Source organism: Pogonomyrmex barbatus, unplaced genomic scaffold, assembly GCF_055798465.1.
Source record: "Pogonomyrmex barbatus isolate J1 unplaced genomic scaffold, ASM5579846v1 scaffold3, whole genome shotgun sequence".
In the NCBI taxonomy this organism is placed as follows: Eukaryota; Metazoa; Arthropoda; class Insecta; order Hymenoptera; family Formicidae; genus Pogonomyrmex; species Pogonomyrmex barbatus.
Genome location: NW_028297127.1, coordinates 570,440 through 588,812, shown reverse-complemented (window position 1 = coordinate 588,812; position 18,373 = coordinate 570,440). Strand labels below are relative to the sequence as shown.

The 18,373-nt window shown below is 26.7% G+C and overlaps 2 protein-coding genes across 4 annotated transcripts; both read left to right on the top strand.

The window, feature by feature from the left end:
* Positions 1–20: 20 nt before the first annotated feature.
* DNApol-alpha50 (DNA primase small subunit) lies at positions 21–5,327 on the top strand. 2 transcript variants are annotated; one of them, XM_011643257.2, is made up of 8 exons: positions 21–1,108; positions 1,376–1,548; positions 1,627–1,777; positions 2,471–2,646; positions 3,616–3,814; positions 3,884–4,094; positions 4,470–4,863; positions 4,949–5,327. In XM_011643257.2, the coding sequence occupies exons 2-8, from the start codon at positions 1,452–1,454 to the stop codon at positions 4,972–4,974; spliced, it is 1,254 nt and encodes a 417-aa protein (XP_011641559.2). In that variant the 5' UTR covers positions 21–1,108; positions 1,376–1,451; the 3' UTR covers positions 4,975–5,327. The 2 variants fall into 2 exon arrangements, with proteins under 2 accessions (XP_011641559.2, XP_011641560.2); XM_011643258.2 differs by having other exon boundaries at positions 21–1,400; positions 1,502–1,548; positions 1,627–1,748.
* A 546-nt stretch (positions 5,328–5,873) lies between these two features.
* On the top strand, positions 5,874–18,340 carry LOC105429975 (tyrosine-protein phosphatase non-receptor type 11). Of its 2 annotated transcripts, none has more exons than XM_011643259.3 (11): positions 5,874–6,033; positions 8,646–8,768; positions 8,882–9,076; positions 12,273–12,435; positions 12,993–13,105; positions 13,220–13,571; positions 14,603–14,782; positions 14,845–15,021; positions 15,541–15,787; positions 16,086–16,237; positions 16,806–18,340. In XM_011643259.3, exons 1-11 carry the CDS (start codon positions 5,993–5,995, stop codon positions 16,962–16,964), a joined length of 1,902 nt encoding a protein of 633 aa, XP_011641561.2. In that variant the 5' UTR covers positions 5,874–5,992; the 3' UTR covers positions 16,965–18,340. The 2 variants fall into 2 exon arrangements, with proteins under 2 accessions (XP_011641561.2, XP_011641562.2); XM_011643260.3 differs by lacking the exon at positions 5,874–6,033 and adding an exon at positions 7,684–7,984.
* Positions 18,341–18,373: the final 33 nt, after the last annotated feature.

Below are 18,373 nucleotides of genomic sequence, written 5' to 3'. Positions count from 1 at the left end.
GTTAATTTTGTTTTTATAATATTATAAGTGATAAAAATGATTTTACAATTATAATGGTCAAATTATTGAAAAATTATCAATATGTCCGCGCTTATTTTTCCTATATGTGCGCATATATCAATCACGTGTAATATTTTCTCATATTTTTTTTTTTTTTAGATATAGATACAGACTTCTATATAAAATAGATCGCTAATATCTGTTAAATTTTAATCGTAAAATCCACTGTAAATAATGATGGAAATAGTAGCCATAATTTATAAAAGTGATATGCCTAATAAAGTAACATACTCTTGTCTTTAGGATATAAATAGGAATATTAGCAGTGTATTCTATATAGAAAAGTCCGTGATGAGATATTAAAATAATATAAATTAAATTGTATATGTATATAAATTGTATAATGAAACTATCCATATAAATGAAAAATCGTGGAAAACGAAAAGAAGTAAATTATCTAATTTCAAAGATTTTTCAAAAAGTGATATTGAAAATGAATAATAAATATTTTTAATCTAATGAAAAAAATAAAATATATTTATTCAACGTATTTTGGACATTTTGTACATGGTAAATAATATTTCAAATTTGAAACAGAATATTAATACATTTTACATAAAAATCAAAGGATATAATGCAATTCTATTTTGCCAAAATTAAGATCAGGTCAAGATCAGATCGATTTTTTAAATGGGATCCCATATTTTTGATTCTAGAATCTAATGAGCTGATAACAATAGTTTTTCAAAACAATGAAGTAATAAGTTTAAAAGTTTCAAAATAATGAAGTTTATTTTCATTAAGTACTCTCCGCGTTATAAGACTTGATTGGTCGGGAACAGGCAATAAGGAACAGAAGTCCAACGCGTCGAAAATTTCGTTCCTATTCCCTATTGTCTGTCTTTTTCATTGTGCATCCAGCTTTATTCCATTCGGTGAAGCTGGCTCTATATGAAACATTTTCTCTGACCAACTTTTTTTCTCTCTACGCTGTCTAGTCTCCTTACTCTTACTTCATGAGCTAAACTCAGGTTAAATTGAAAGTTATAGTACCGGCCTAAACAAACCGTTCCCTGATGCAACCAACTAATAATTATCGAAGTGTTGTAGTTGGTCTTTAGTCGAGTGAGTGGGACGTCTTTTGTCCTCACATGAATTTTTGTGTTGCGTCATGCAATTTGTTAAGGATAAAGAGAAAGCTAAACGTGGATAAAGAGAAAGTTGAACTAGAATATCACAGAATACAGAGAAACTTATAAAGGATTTAGATAAACCTGTGTTATATAACCCTAGGGTTGAAGACACATAGTCGGAATTAATCCGACATCCTCCAACCGGAGGAAAAGAGAAAAAAAAAAAAAAATCGAAGTGTTGTGTACAATCTGATAACCTAGAATATAGTTAGTATAGAGTATAGTAGAGTATAATTTTATACGTTCAGTAACATTAAAATGAGTGATGTTTCGAATTTACTTGATCTGTTGCCTGTTTATTATTCAAGATTGTTTCCCTTTGTTGATTACTACAGATGGTTGAGTTATGGAAATGGTAAGAATAAGAAAACACACACACACACAATATAATATGTAATGTATGAAACAATATATTTTTTATTTTTCTTTTTAGCCGCTGCCTTTAGTAAGAGAGAATTCTCGTTTACACTCTCCGATGATGTTTATATACGTTATCAATCTTTCACCGACCTGAAAGGATTATCGGATGAAATTAAAAGATTGCTGCCACATAAAGTAGATATAGGAGCAATTTATAATATCCAGTAAAATATCATAATTTACATAATATGATATGACTTCTAAATTGTCATATTTCTTGAATTTTTTTATAAACTCAATATATTTCTTTGGCTTATGAGAATTAACATCTAATTATAACTTTTATTATAACTTAAGTAATTTTTAAATTTTTAACTTTGACTCTTTGAAGTGCTTTCTAATACTGTTTGATGTAATAAATTATCATTATATAAGCTCTACAAAACAAAATGTTGATAATATGCTAATTTACTAAAATTACTAAATTTACTAAAATTTACTAAAATATTACAGATTGATACATCGCATCAACATTAAGCTCATGTTTTGCTAATAGAATTTATTTTGGAATTAAAATAGAATATTTAAATAGAATGCTATTTAAATGATTAAATAACAGCAGCTTTTATTTTTTGTAATTTGCTATAAATTTTATAAATAAAATCTATACTAAAATATATACTAGAATCTATAATATATAAAATCTGATGGTTTTGTAAAATCTATTTTGATAATTAATATATACATGATCTTTTACCTAAAATGATGTTTTCTATCATATTTAAAACATATGTTTTGGATGTTTCTATATATTATCCAGTTAGTCAACAAGTTTATTATTCAACATTATTCCTAATAATAAATTATGAAATTGATAAAACAAAGTATAATGAATAAAATTATGCATTTAATTTTAGGCCAAGAGATCAAAGAAGAGGTTCTAATTTTCAGCCAGTGGAAAGAGAATTAGTATTTGATATAGATATGACTGATTATGATGAAGTAAGAACATGTTGCAAAGGAGCAGACATTTGTGGCAAATGTTGGAAGTTTATGTCGCTTGCTTGCAAAATATTAGATAGCGCATTGAGATGTAAGATATAATATTTATATGTATCATGTTACATTAGGGATTATGTTAGAGATATTATAAGGGAAGACATATATCCAGAAAGATCAAAAGATTTTTTTTATACAAAAACTAGTAATTTTACTTTAGCAAAATTTTTATCAATGTTTTACACATGTATTAGTGAATATAAAATTCTGAAATGAAAAAATAGTACTAACACAATCATTGATGCCAGGCTTGTTCATTGTTATTAATTATTTTTATACAGTTTATTTGAAACTAAAAAATTCAAATTCTTGAAATATATGAATAAATTTTTATTATTGACTTTAAAAACTTACAAAACACTTAAAATACTTAAAAATTTACAAAACAATAAGTTTCTGATTGAGACAATAATGCAATTTTCGTTAGAAAAGTTTATATTCGGTTGGGAAAAACTATAAAAATATTTCTATGATAAAGACTGCACAATTTTATGCAAGCTAAATAGAAAAAAAGAATTATGTAAATCCATATAGTTGTTTCCGAAATATTTTGATTATTGTTTTTGAAAACGCAATTTTCAGAAAAATAGAATAAAAATAGAATTTAAAAATACAATACATTTTTCAGAAAAACAGAATAAAAATAGAATTTAAAAATAGAATATATACTTTAAATCAATTTAAAACTGAAATTATTTATCTGAAATGACCATTTATTCCATACCATTTATTCCATAACAAATAATAAATTCTTTATTAACAATAATGAATATTTTGAATAATTTTGAATATTTATATTTGTGTTTATTCCTTACATTTAAAAAAATTTTTGGTACTCAATGCACCATTTTTTTCTTTTTCTATTTTGTATCTATTTTAGGAAAATTTTCTTAAGATATACTTGAAGCGAATATAAAAAATGAAAAATCCATTCTTTTAATCTTTTTGGATTTACGTCTCTAACATTAGCAATATTTCCAAAACTGAAAATTTTCTTTTATAGTGGATTTTGGATACAAACATATCTTATGGGTATTTTCTGGCAGAAGAGGTATTCATTGTTGGGTATGTGATTCTAAAGCGCGCACCTTATCAGGACAGGTACGCGCGGCAGTTGCCGAATATTTACAGATTATAGGTGGTGGTGAGTTCATGAAAAAGAAAGTACATCTTACAGGTGATAAAATTCATCATTCCATCAAGTAAGCTTATACGGCACTCGTAATAATAAATAGAAAGCAGAAATAGAAAAATGGCATTATATGTTATAGGCGTGCTCTCGATATAATCGATCCTGTTTTTATCGAAATGTGCATCAAAGAGCAGAATATGTTGGGTACAGAAGAGGGAATTGAAAAATTTCTTGTGATATTGCCTAATGAGGAAGATAGACAAGAAATGAAAGTGCTGTTTAGTAAAGAGGGCACCAGCGAAGCAAGATGGAATATATTCATACAATATATTGAATCTAAACGAACAGGGGTATGGTTAAATCTGTAGCAATTTTATTATATTATTATACTTTTTAAATTAAAAAAAAATATTAAAATTATCAGATACAAATAAATAATCCAATTTTTTTGATTAAAAGTTTATTTCAAAAGAAAGTAAAACAAATTTTTCAAAGTATTGCTATTACTTTAAATCATCTTTCAAATAATTTATGGATTTTATCTCGGAAAAATGCAATGCCTTTTAACACAATAACTATACGTCAAGCTTTTGTACCTCATCCATTGATTCGAAATACGTATTAGAGGCATGTTGCATTTACCGGAACAATTTTTAGATAAAAAATTAATTTAAAAAACAATTTGGATTTATTTGTACATCTGATACTTGATTTACATATTTTAGGGAGATCGAAAATGGTATTTATATCGTCATTTAATCGAAGAAATAAAATTACAGTATTCATATCCAAGGCTAGACATAAATGTCAGCAAAGGTTTAAATCACTTACTAAAATCTCCTTTTTGTGTTCATCCGAAAACTGGTAAAATTTGTATACCATTTAGTGCAAACGCAGTAGATAAATTTGATCCTGATAAGGTTCCTACAATAATGACATTGATAGAAGAAATCAATATATACGATGTAAAGGATAAAGTTGAAGAAGAAACATATGAATTAAATAAAAAACGAATAAAAGATTATAAAAAAACGAGCTTGAACAAGTCGTTACATATTTTTCAAGAGTTCTTACAACATTTGGAAGCCGAGCGGCGGGAACAGAGGTTAAAAGGCAAAAGTAAGTGCATCATATTAATATACATTATCAGTTTTTATATAATTTTATGCAATTATTAACTATAAATTTTAATGTTTAATTTCAGTTTCAACTGACCGTATGGAATTTTAAGAGATTTTATAAAAAATTGTCTTTTAGAAATTATTAAAAATAATATTATTTATAATGCTTTAAATATATTTTTGCAAAATAAAAAGGAATATATATTTTATATAGTTCAATGTATCAAAATCTTTCATATTAAATTACTAAATAATACAGTTGTGGAAAAGCAAGGGAGGACATACCGAGTACGTTCAATAACATAATTACTCAATAAATTCTCATTCAGCGCTTCATTTCGATTAGAATATTCTTTTATATTTAACATGAACCTAAAAGTATACTTCATCTATCATCCCAAAACTTGTAAAATTTATAAATTTGTAAAATTACAGAGTAAAACAGCAAATGATTGTGTTTCATTGTTTGCTTCATTTTTATTATTTTTTTTTACAACCTATATATAAATAAATCAGTAAATACGTGTATGTATGTGACATACCACACATATTTTTGTATATTCAAATATTTTTAAAATGTTAAAAAGAAAGGAGCAAATAGATAAATGTCAATTCTATCGACGTATCAGACATGATGTGTATTAAATAATATCTTAAGTGGCGTCTACAATAAGATTTTAAGACGTAAGACTTAAGAAACTGGCCAATCATAATCGATTTATAGAAGAACATTCGACGCCTTGAAATCGCATTGTAGACGTCGCTTTAACTACTTAAGCAGTAAGCGAATCAGCCAATCACAATCGAGAACGAAAGGCAGTACCTAAACAGTAGCAAATCCATAACGTTGATTTCCTTAGGGCCTATTCAGCAGACAACCTTGCATAGCAGCCATATGCATAAGGAAAATTACCCAATCGCATTTCTATCATAAAAACACATGTAAAATGCGATTGGATAATTTTCCTTACTGCTTAATTTTACCGCTTGGGTTTTCTTATGTGCCAGGATCCTTACTCTACGTTCTACTACACCGAAAAACCAGCTTATTTCGACGTCTTACAGCTTCACCCATTACTGCTACTGCCCATTGTAGACGACGTACAAGACATCTTAAAATTTTTAGAATGTCTCCAGGGGTCACAGAGAACGTGAGAATATCCTCTAGGTAAGTGATTCCTGAAAGAAACTCTCTTTTATCTGCTACTTGCCGGATTACTCAACCTAGACCGTAAAGTAGGCTGTGTTCATTTTTACTGGCAGTATTGCCAAAATGATATTATAACAATGTACTGCCATGTTGTTCGGAAATCACTTTCTCTGCTGCCAGCGTAAATATTATAATGTATAAATAAACACTTTTCTGCAGTAGTTTCAGTAATCATTTAAAAGTTATTAACTTAAATAGAAAAATTGGTGTGAAAATAGTGTAATAAAAAATAAGTAGAAATAGATGTAATGTATAAGAAACCTATGATATCAATATGTATATCTGTGATGGATACTTTAATTGATAGTTTTGAAGAAGAATTCTTAGAAGATATGTTTTCAAAAATTTATTGGCCGAATTAAAAATTATATTAATATTGTATCGAAATTTTAGCTAATGTTGAAAAAGTAGAAAATGCGAATTAATATTCATTATAAAAATAACATTTAATTGCAGATTATCACTTGATATATTCATGTAATATGATTTTATTATTTTATTAAATTTAGCTGCACCTAAATTAGAAAGTTAATCAAATAGATGTGATTGATTTATAATTCATCCGGAAATACAATTATAAAAAAAATTATTACTTTTGGCTAGACAAAAACTAATATATGTGTAAATTAATTATATATCTTTTATTTTTTTCTTGCTCTACATGCAGCTTTTTCATTTAATGTTACTTAACATATTATATTATTTGTTTCTGCATCAAGCAAGTCTATAGTTTCTATCCTGATTTCTGTCTGTGATTTGTATCTTGTCAATCTTTTCTCTACCGTCTCTACCGTCAATCTTTTCCCCGACGCCATATTTACACTGCGACTACGGTGTAGATGATCGTTTCTTCCACAATTCATATGTATATACTTCTGCAATGCGCATGTGCGCGTTATTAATTAATTTCATCATATATGATTTTGTCACATATATTTATTGTGCACATTTCAGCGGTAAAATTTGGCTTACATAAACAAGAAAATAATGCAATTCTGTTATTTATGTAAAAGAAAAAACACGCAAGGGCCTATATTCGTAGTCAGTTTTTATATTTAAGATCGTCTTAAATAAGCTCATACAGCTGTCCTATTGGTTGAAATGTTATCGTAAAACGATCTTAAATATAAGAACTGACTATGAATACCGGCCAAGATGAAAAAAATTAACTGTTAATTAATTAAATAAGCTCATACAGCTGTTCTATTGGTTGAAATGTTAAAATGATCTTAAATATAAGAACTGACTATGAATACCGGCCAAGATGAAAAAAAATTAACTGTTAATTAATTAAATAAGCTCATACAGCTATTCTATTGGTTGAAATGTTATCTTAAGACGATCTTAAATGTAAGAACTGACTATAAATGTCGACCGTAGTGCCTATACTGATTGTAGGAGTGCGTTTAGAAATAACATCCGAGTGCATCCAAGTATAGTTTTTATCTTTGTTTAATATTCGATGGACAATAAAAGAATAAAATGTTATATCCGATATTTTCTGAACCCAGCCTGGTGACGGCATTATCGCGTTGTCGCGTCCTATGTGTAATAGCCTTTACTTGAGAAATTCTAGGCTTCTCTAAAGAAGCTTTGCTCTATGCTTTGATACTATTTCATTTCGCGTCGAATGACAATCGAAGCGAGTCGATGCTCTTTTGTCACATCTGGAGCAATTACATAGTCTCGTCCTGTATTTATAAGCATTTTTTTACTTTTATGCAAGGTGGTCATGTCAAAGATAATGATGGCATCGTTCTTAATTTGATGTGCATTTAGAAACGTTAAATAGTTGAATTTGTATATTGTGTGTGCGTGCGTGAGACAAATTGTGTACTTTAACAAGTTGTTATGAATTGTTAATTGTATAAATTGTGAAAATGGTATCCCGCAGCGTATCGGCTCGCAGGTAAGATATATTTTGCTGCTCTGCGTGCGAGAAACACGAAATTTTATTACGATTGGAGGACAAATGTGATTTAAATTTTTTTTATAAGAGTGCCTGCAAATGCGTTCTTGATGACTCGCTTTAGTGGTTAAATACAATCTGACACATTCAAACACGGGGATTCGGGCACGGGATTTGCGCGAAGTTAATAAATATCCTCTAATTTTAAGTATCGTTTGTCTTGTTTTGATCTTGTTTTTTCTCTCATTTATATTACTCGTACTCGTATCCTAATTGAGAAAATAACGCGTTATTCACATATACGAGAATGAACGTGAGCGAATGTACTAAGAAATAAATCGTCACTCGGTGTATGTTTCACTAGACGCTTGCAACGTTGAGCATCATTTATCTTCGTTTCAAATTTGATGAAATGAAATAATGCCAAAAGCAATGCGAATATCAGAAAGTCTATGCACTCTTTATTATATATATGATATTTGTATACTTATCTTTTTTTGTATGATGCTCTCTTCATATTTATTCTGAGTTATCCTTTATATGCTGCTGTTGATTAATTGACAATTGATATACTTATAGTTAATCTTTTAAATGGATACTAGAGCAATTAATTATAAATTTCAAATTATAATAATATTAACATGGATAATTCTACTTACAGGTGGTTTCACCCTAATATTACGGGTTTAGAAGCAGAACGTTTATTAATGGAACGTGGATTTGACAGTTCATTTTTAGCACGACCGAGTTCTTCAAATCCTGGTGATTTTACTTTATCCGTTAGGTAAATATATTAAATTTATAGTCAAACTCTTGCTATATGAATTAATTATTAATTAAATAAGTTATACAAAAATAAATTAATGTGTAATATTGAATATCTTTGTCTATCTATAGACGGAATGGTGAAGTGACTCATATTAAAATAAAAAATGCAGGAGATTTTTATGATCTTTATGGTGGTGAAAAATTTGCTACACTTTCCGAATTAGTACAGTTTTATATGGACAATGATGGGCAATTGCGTGAAAAAAATGGTGAAATTATTGAACTTAAATATCCTCTCAATTGTGCTGATCCTACATCTGAAAGGTACATATAATTTTATATAACATGCATTTTAATTTAATAATTATTCACAAAAAAGTAAAAGTAATGACATCCAGTATGTGCATTTTATCTTGAAAAAAATATCAAAAAATAAAACATATATTGTTTAAATTTATAAATTAAAAGAAACTTATACAATGTAAATGCTTCAATTTTTGAAAAAATACTAAGATGAGAAATTATACTAACTATAATTCCAATATTAAAACAAATGTTTATTATATAAATGTATAACATTTTCATGAACTTAGTTGAATGCAATTACAATTATATATATGTAATATTTAAACACATACATTTTCATAAAGAGTTCTTCAAAATATGGAAAATCAAATACATATCTAATGGAATAAAAATAAAAATAAAAATATATCAGTAATCAGTAATTGAAATAAGAAAATATCCAATAGAAAAAAATTTGTGCTGCTAAACTCAAAATATAATAAAAAAATATTTTTTAGACAATAAAGAATAAAAATTTATTTTTTAATAATAATATTAGAATAATTTTATTATTATCTGAACTAAATTTATAAATTTGAAAACTAAATTTTACTCTAATACATTTCATTACAATAAAATTGATAAATATATATTATTGATGAATATAAATTTGTTGAAGCATTCTCTAAATGTTCAATATACTAAAAGAGATAAAATTACCATTTAGTTAAAGAGACTCCGGATATATGATATGACTATAGGTATGAAGATATATGAAACTGTGAAAAAATGTTTGTATAAAATGATATGTATGGGGCATATGGGGATGTGGAGATACAAGTGTATAAATATATAAAAATATGAAATGATGGATATGTGAGTGTATGATTATGTGAAATGTGCATACAAGAGATATATGGATACAAGAAAGATATGAGACAGATATATAGATGTATGGAAGTATAAATATATAGATATGGAAATGCACAATTGCAAGAAAAAAATATATAAAATTACATGAGTATGTAGGAGTATGTAGGAGTATGGAGATATAGATGTACAAATGTGTAAAAAAAGTGTGACACAGCAAATGTGTCAATGTATGAATATATGCAGAGATGCATGACTGCACAAAAGAATGAATATGTGTAATATTACATGAATGTATGGGAGTATGGAAGCATAGGTATGCATAATAAACGTAATAAAAGTATGAGACACTGAATGTGTGAGCATATGAAGGCATGTGTAGATACGAAGATACAAGACTGTGTGAAAGTGTAAGTGTGTAAAATTTAGCGGGCATACAACACATACTCAATGTGGAGATATAGATATGCAAATGTAAAAGTATGAGATTTCTGATATTCATGGCGCGCGTGCATGCGTGCATATGTGCACACGTTTATACGTTTATAATGTGGATTTAGGGCGGAGCATAAGCTAAGAGGAAAAGCACATTTGCAGTGGCAGAATCCGCCATATTTGTTTTAAAGATCACGCACATGGAAACACATAACGTGCATGTGTATATACGTGTATATGCCTGTACGTATGTGTATTTATTTTGTGACATCAATACAACCAAGTAAGATATCATAGACATGTTGGAAAGATGGTGGAAATGAATATAGCGAAAACCGGTTTTCCTGGCATGAGTTTTCATACTCCTTTCTTAAACTAGAGCTTTACATCCCTTTAAGTCCATGGTTTATAGTCAATCGAAAAAAATCGAGGATTGACTATCATTCTTAGCATCTGTAGACATCATGGACTAGAAAGAATGATGCCAGAATGAATGATGTCAATAATGTCTATAGACGCATAGAATTAATTGTTGTTTTCTTTTACATATATTAAAATTGTTTATAAGTTAAAGGTTTTTAAAATCGAGGATTGAATTTGTAGTCAAAATTTAATAATGCAAAATTAAAACGGTACCTTTAAAGTTCACAAAATTATTAAATATTTTATAAAACAGTTGTGATAAATTTTTTTTAATAAAATAAGAGATATCACATAGGTTTAAAATTCAAATTTCTAATTTTGCTTTTAAATATCCAATATGGTGGATTTATTTTTAAAAACTTATTTTAAACAAAATTAAAGGCGTATGTGTGAGTGTGGATGCGGGTGCGAGTGCGGGTGCGTATGCGTATGTATCTTGAAACTCCAAAATCTTTATTTTACACAAAAGATATATGAAGAAGATTTATTAAGAATTTGATCAAATTTTGCATCATTTTTTGAATTCATCATTTTAAAATTTATTTATTATGTTAACGTCAAATTCATATTTAACAATCTCCAGGACATTATTAAAAGATGCACAAAATAAAATTAATACAATCTACTTTATTTCAAGTTTTACTCCATATTGAATCCCCTATTTTAAAATTTGAAATTCTGACATTAAATTTGTATTGTAATGATTTCAGAAATCTTTGTATATTGTTATCTATTGTTCAATACATAGGACTTTTTAGATCCACTTTTGAATCATGTATTTTGAAATCGGACACTCAAAGGCTTAAAGCCATCTAGTAATGACAAAAACAATAATGCGAGATGACGACCAAACATCTCTTAAGAAAACATTTATATATTTTAACTTTGCATTGTTACCTATATTTTTGCCCATATGGAAGGTAATAAAGGATAAAAAAATTTTTTCTTATACAATTTGAAGCTAAGTTATTTTCTAGTTTGTGTTAATAAGACAACAATTAAAAATAGAATAAATACAAAAAATTTTTATTCAAAATATTCTAATATTTGAAGATATTTACAACTATAAAAAGAGTCGATTAAATGTTATGAAACAATTATGTTTACAGGCAATTTTTTTTAATAAAAATTATTTACATGTTATTTAATATATTTATTTTATCTCTTTAGCTATTGTCTTAGCTGATATCAGTTAAAGACTTTCTTTTATTAAGTTATGCTGAAGATAATGTTATTATATCTATAATCACGAAATTTTTACAGAAACAATAAAACAAACCATTGTGCATTGTAATTTAGATATAGCGTTTATTTATTAGCATTAAACTACTTTTATTTAAAAACTTTAAATGCAATTTTGTTAAAGAAGAGATGTGCAAATTTTAGAATTTTCTGTATATGCTTAATATGTCATAATAATAATAATAATAATAATAATAATAATAATAATAATAATAATAATGAGAATAATAATAATAATAATAATAATAATAATATATCCCTAAAGGTGGTTTCATGGCCATTTGTCAGCAAAAGAAGCAGAACGATTAATGCTGGAACGCGGAAAAAATGGGTCTTTCTTAGTGCGTGAATCTCAAAGTAAACCTGGCGATTTTGTTTTATCAGTACGCACTGACGATCGTGTCACGCACGTTATGATACGATTTCAGGTTAGGTATATATTAATATCTTTTATATAGCATCTAACATACATACTTAGACAACAATAATTGTACAATCATTGACAACAGACCAAAGTAATTCTTCAAGATCGAAAAATTATTTGAAAATAGAAAATTTTTTATATAAATTTTTTTTATTAAAATTTTTTTTTAATATTAAAGAAATAATAATTTATTTTTTTAGCTTAAAAGATTCCAAAAAGAATGAAGTATTACATTATTTATATTACTTGTTGAAATAAAATCTTTTAGTTTCTTACTACATGGTTTAAATTTTCTGACATTAACCATTTATTCTTACGTGTTTTATACATCTTTTATTTTATATTTTGTAATTTTTTTTTATATAGAGTTTATCTTTCTTTATGATATATGAATGTGCTTATATATGTATATACTTATTGCTGCATATTTGCTTTTATACATACACACACATACGCGCACACATGTACACACTTGTGTGTGAATGATTAAAATAAATATTTGATTATGTATTTGATTATGTACAATATAAATCAAATAAATGAAAATAGAGAATATTGCAGGATAACAAATATGATGTTGGCGGTGGTCACAAATTTGATACTCTTAGCGAGTTAATAGAACACTATAAAAAGAATCCAATGGTTGAAACAAGTGGAAGTGTTGTTCATCTTCGGTAAGGATTTGCTAATTTATGATACTTTATTTTATAAACTAAAATATTTTCTAAGTTTTAAAATGTTAGGCGTAATATATGTAATATCTAATAATTTTTATCAATTATTTGCAGACAACCGTTTAATGCAACGCGTATTAATGCTAGTAGTATTGAAAGCAGAGTTAGACAATTGCACAAAGAAAACGGTTGTTCCAATGGCTGGTTGTGTTGGAATGGTACTACTGGAAATAGTGAAGATGGTACGGGCCGTAGTAAAGGAAAAGCTGGCTTCTGGGAAGAATTCGAGTCTCTGCAGCAGCAGGAATGTCGAAATATGTTTTCGAGAATAGAAGGTTTACGTCCAGAGAATCGTTCTAAGAATCGTTATAAAAACATTTTACCATTTGATTATACTAGGGTAAAATTAAAAGACGTAGATTCTAATATTCCTGGAGCAGATTATATTAATGCTAATTACATAAGGGTAATATTTCTTTATTGATATTTTTATTTTATAATTCCTCAAAAATTTGAAATTTCTTTGAGAAGAAGATTCTTAATCATTTGAGTGTCACGCAACACATTTGCACTGTTTTTATTAATCTGTCATAATACATAATCATGGCATCTCAATAAATTCAATTGATGATACATTCAATATTTTATTAGCGCATTGTTAGCGTTACAACTCAAAGCGTTATTAATAACAAATTCGATCGCATATACACTGATGCATCTTAAAGACTGCCCTATATAAATTAATGTAAAAAATATATATTTATTATATATATTTATTATATATATTTATTATATATATTTATTATATATATTTATTATATATATTTATATATTGTACATAAGATTGGATTGTGAGATATAATTAAAAAATCAATATAATTAAAAAAATCTATATTAAGCATTTTATATTAATAAAAGTATTTACATTATGCTTTTATATCTAGATTGATCAATATACAACAGGCTTTAGTCTGCATCCTGCATATTAGTGCATTTTATAGTGTTTTAGTACTTTTGAAAAAATTAATAAAAAATGCAAATAAAAAACAGTGCAATTGCATTGCTTGATCCTTTTTTGTATAAGAAAAGCACTATTACTTGACAGTCGACTTATTGACTTTCACAATTGTCTGTGGCATTCAAATGATTAATAAATACATTGAGCAAATTTATAATTTATTGCATCTTCTCAATACTAATCTAATGTTATATATGTGTAATTATGTATTTAAAAATAAAGTCATCAAGTTATCATCAAAATCAGTTAAAATTCACTTAAGACTAATCAAATATGATTTTATTACTTTCCTCTTCAAAATTTAGTTTTTCTTCAGTAATAATTTAAATTACTCGAAATTATAGTAATCTTAGAATTTTTTTTAGATCTATTTTATTTAGATTAACCAAAGAATTTAAAAGAATATTTAATGGCTTTAAAATATTTTATTTAAATTTATAAATTGTTCTTATCAAATATAATAAAATTGTTTTATATAGAACATAGAAATTGATGATACAAGTGCCATTGAGAATCTTGATGATGTCGCATCATTTGGCAAGTGTTATATAGCTACTCAAGGTTGTTTACCAAATACCATACAAGATTTTTGGCATATGGTCTACCAAGAGAATACTCGTGTCATTGTTATGACCACCAAGGAGATAGAAAGAGGAAAGGTATGTGTTTAAGTACTGTTACTGATTGGAAATCTAATTTTAGATACATTCTTTTTTTCTAGAATAAATGTGCACGTTATTGGCCAGAAGAAGGAACAACTTCTGAATATGGTAATGAATGGAAAGTGCGTGCTATATCGCGAACCTCAACTGCTGATTATACTTTGCGCGAATTTCTTTTACAAGGAACTAAACCGAATTTTTCGGAATCCAGGAGAATTTATCATTACCATTTTCAGGTACATATATACATACATATATACATGTGTATATATATATGTATATATATATATATATATGTATGTATGTATGTATGTATATATATATATATATATTTTATGACATTGCTGACAGACTCTGAACAGCAGATTAATGGTAGAAAAAGAGCAAAGAAAATCTGCAATATGTTCTATTTAAATATATTGGAACAACAAATCCTGCTTGCTTTCTGTCATCTTTCTGTTATCATACTTTTGTTGTTTTCAAATCCTGTTGTATTTTTTTTGAATCTGCAGTAAATATTAAAATTTGTTTTTGCAAGATTGGCTATTTTTAAAAATACTTATCTTACTTATTAAATACTTATCTATAAAAATATTAAATAATTATTGAATAAATTAGAAATATATTGTATTATACAAGTGATATTTTATTAACAAATGTTGATTAAATTAATTGACATATACTTCGTTTAATGAATTGGATATGTATAATTGTATATAATAAGAATAGACCTAAATTGTATATTTAATTATTAGGCATGGCCTGATCATGGTGTTCCATCAGATCCTGGTTGTGTATTGAACTTTTTGCATGATGTAAATGCCAGACAGGAATCGATTGAAGCATCTCTGATCACAGCATCAAAAGATCAGGCATCAAAAGATCACAGCAATCAGGATGTACCATCTATAGGACCAATTCTCGTTCATTGTAGTGCTGGAATTGGTAGAACTGGTACATTTATTGTTATTGATATGATTTTGGATCAAATTAAATGTCATGGTAAGGATAGTAACAGTTAATAAATGATTAAACATAATTAAAATTGCTCATATATTTTATGTATAATATAATTAAATACTGTGATAATTGTAATAATAATAATTTATTTTTTACACTTTATCATAAAATGATATTTTTATTAACTTACTTTTATTAATACTATTATATAATATAATATAATTATATAATATAATATAATATAATATAATTATATAATATATAAATAATATATAATATATAATACTATATTATATAATATATAAATAATATATTAATAATACATAATGTAATTCTTTAGGATTAGATTGTGAAATTGATATTCAACGTACAATACAGCGAGTACGTTCACAAAGATCTGGAATGGTTCAGACAGAGGCACAATATAAATTTGTCTATCTCGCTGTTCTACACTATATCGAAACTGTATCTCAACGGATGCAAGCAGAACAGGTACTGAATTTTAGGCTCAGTTCTCTTGTTGCAGTCATATTGACATAATGTCATAGGTGAAAAATGATGTGTAGTAATTTCTTTGTGACGAATTGCTTTTTGATTTTTCCTAAAAACATAATAATTTCGTAATTTTGAAATTTGTAAAATATGGGGAAAATTGAAACATTTGCCTCATCTATCACATAGAAGTGAAAGAAAATAATCCCTAAAATAACAGATTATATATTTCAGCCATAATCAGCTGTTATGGTCGCTTAAGAATAGCTGAAAAATGACTCGTCAGCGTCACAAAATAATTTTATACTTTTTTTATATAAAATCGGATAGAGATATTTTAATTTCCTATACATTTTATAAGTTTCATGATTACAAAATTATTATGTTTTTGAGGGAAAACTAAAAAATAAAGTTATTTGTCACAAAGAAATTATTGTATATCATTTCTCACCTATGACATATCTCAGTTAACTCGAGAAAACCGAGTTTTAATATCATACAATGATATTATAAAAAATAGCTGTATAAAGATCTAGATCTATTCTCATACTGATTTATTTTTTTATAGAAATCACTTCAGTTGGGCAGAGAATACACCAACATTCGTTATAAAAGTGAAATAAGTACTTCCACCAATACTATTGTAGGTGAAACCTCTACTCCTACTTGTACGCCAACAATTCCTCCAACATTACCAACACCCATCTATAGCCTGAAGTCAAAATAATTTTTCTCATGCTCTATCTCTCAGTACATTTGAGAAAGCAAAGAAGAGGCTTTATTATTCTTTTGCTCTTTCTTTCTCTTTGTATTTTCTATTTCTTTATTATTATAAATAATGTGCAACATACATATATACATAGACTGCATATACATAAATATTTCTATGTTTTGACTAGTACGAAGTTGATAATTTAAGATAAAATGAAATAATTGGTTTTTTTCAATTACTGCCTTATACAAGGATAGCTATAAGATATTATAGCTATCTTTGTATATTGACAGTGAATAGAGCAACATGTTATTTATAAAATAAGATAGAATGAAAAATAGAATAAGGAAGCAACTGAAACAAATAAAATATCTCATTTATCTTGTGCCTATCAGACTAAAGATTAAAATTGAGATTAAATTGAAACTTAATCAAAAAAAAGAAAACCATCTCAAGTTTAATCTGAATTTTGTTTAGATTGATTAAATTCTAATTCAATCTTAATTTTAATCTAGTCTGATACAGACTTTAAAAATTGATGCAAATTGATTTCAATGCTTGTAATCTGTGTATATATGTTATTGATAATATTACAAGAAGAACATAATATGACATACCTTAAGGTTTGTAGAAATTTATTTGCTACCAAGAATTTAGTTTTGTGTCTCCTGTTAAATATATTTTTATCATGTGTATAATCACGATGCAATATATTTTTTACAAAAGTTAAATCGTGAATATATAAATTATGGAATTAAAAAAGAACTATACGATTTATCAATCTATAGTTTATTAATTTGATGCAAATACTAAAAATATAAAACTACTGAATATTTTCTATTTTTTCTTTTTTATTTATATATCTGTTCTGTGTTATGTGTAGTCTTGACAAGACAATAATATTAAAATCTTGATCTCATATAATAAGAATTTAAATTCTACTTTCAATACACATTTAAATCAGTTTAGGCTTGAGTTCTATTTAATGAAGATTTAAAGAAAGAGGAACAAAGGAGGGAAAGAGAAAGAGGAAGGAGGGGAAGGAAAGAAAGAAGCAAAGAAAGCAAAAAAAGGAAGAGAGAAGGGGAGGGAAGGAGGAGAGAGAGAGAGAGCGCTCTATATTTATGATTGAGCCTTAAATTACTTAAAGAAAGTCCGAACTATGTGATTTAAATTTTGTTTAGTAAAATCTACTTATTAATAGAAATTTTAGAATATAAATTATAATTTATACTCTAAAATTATACTCTATAATTATAAGTTATAATTTTAAGGTTATGCTTACAAGGATATATTATGGATCTATGTTATGTTTGCACGGATATTTTTTATATAAATAGTATAAACAATGTAAACTATTATAAATTAAAAGAAGAATTACAAATTATAAAGTGGCTAGTATATCTGCTTTTGATATTAATTAT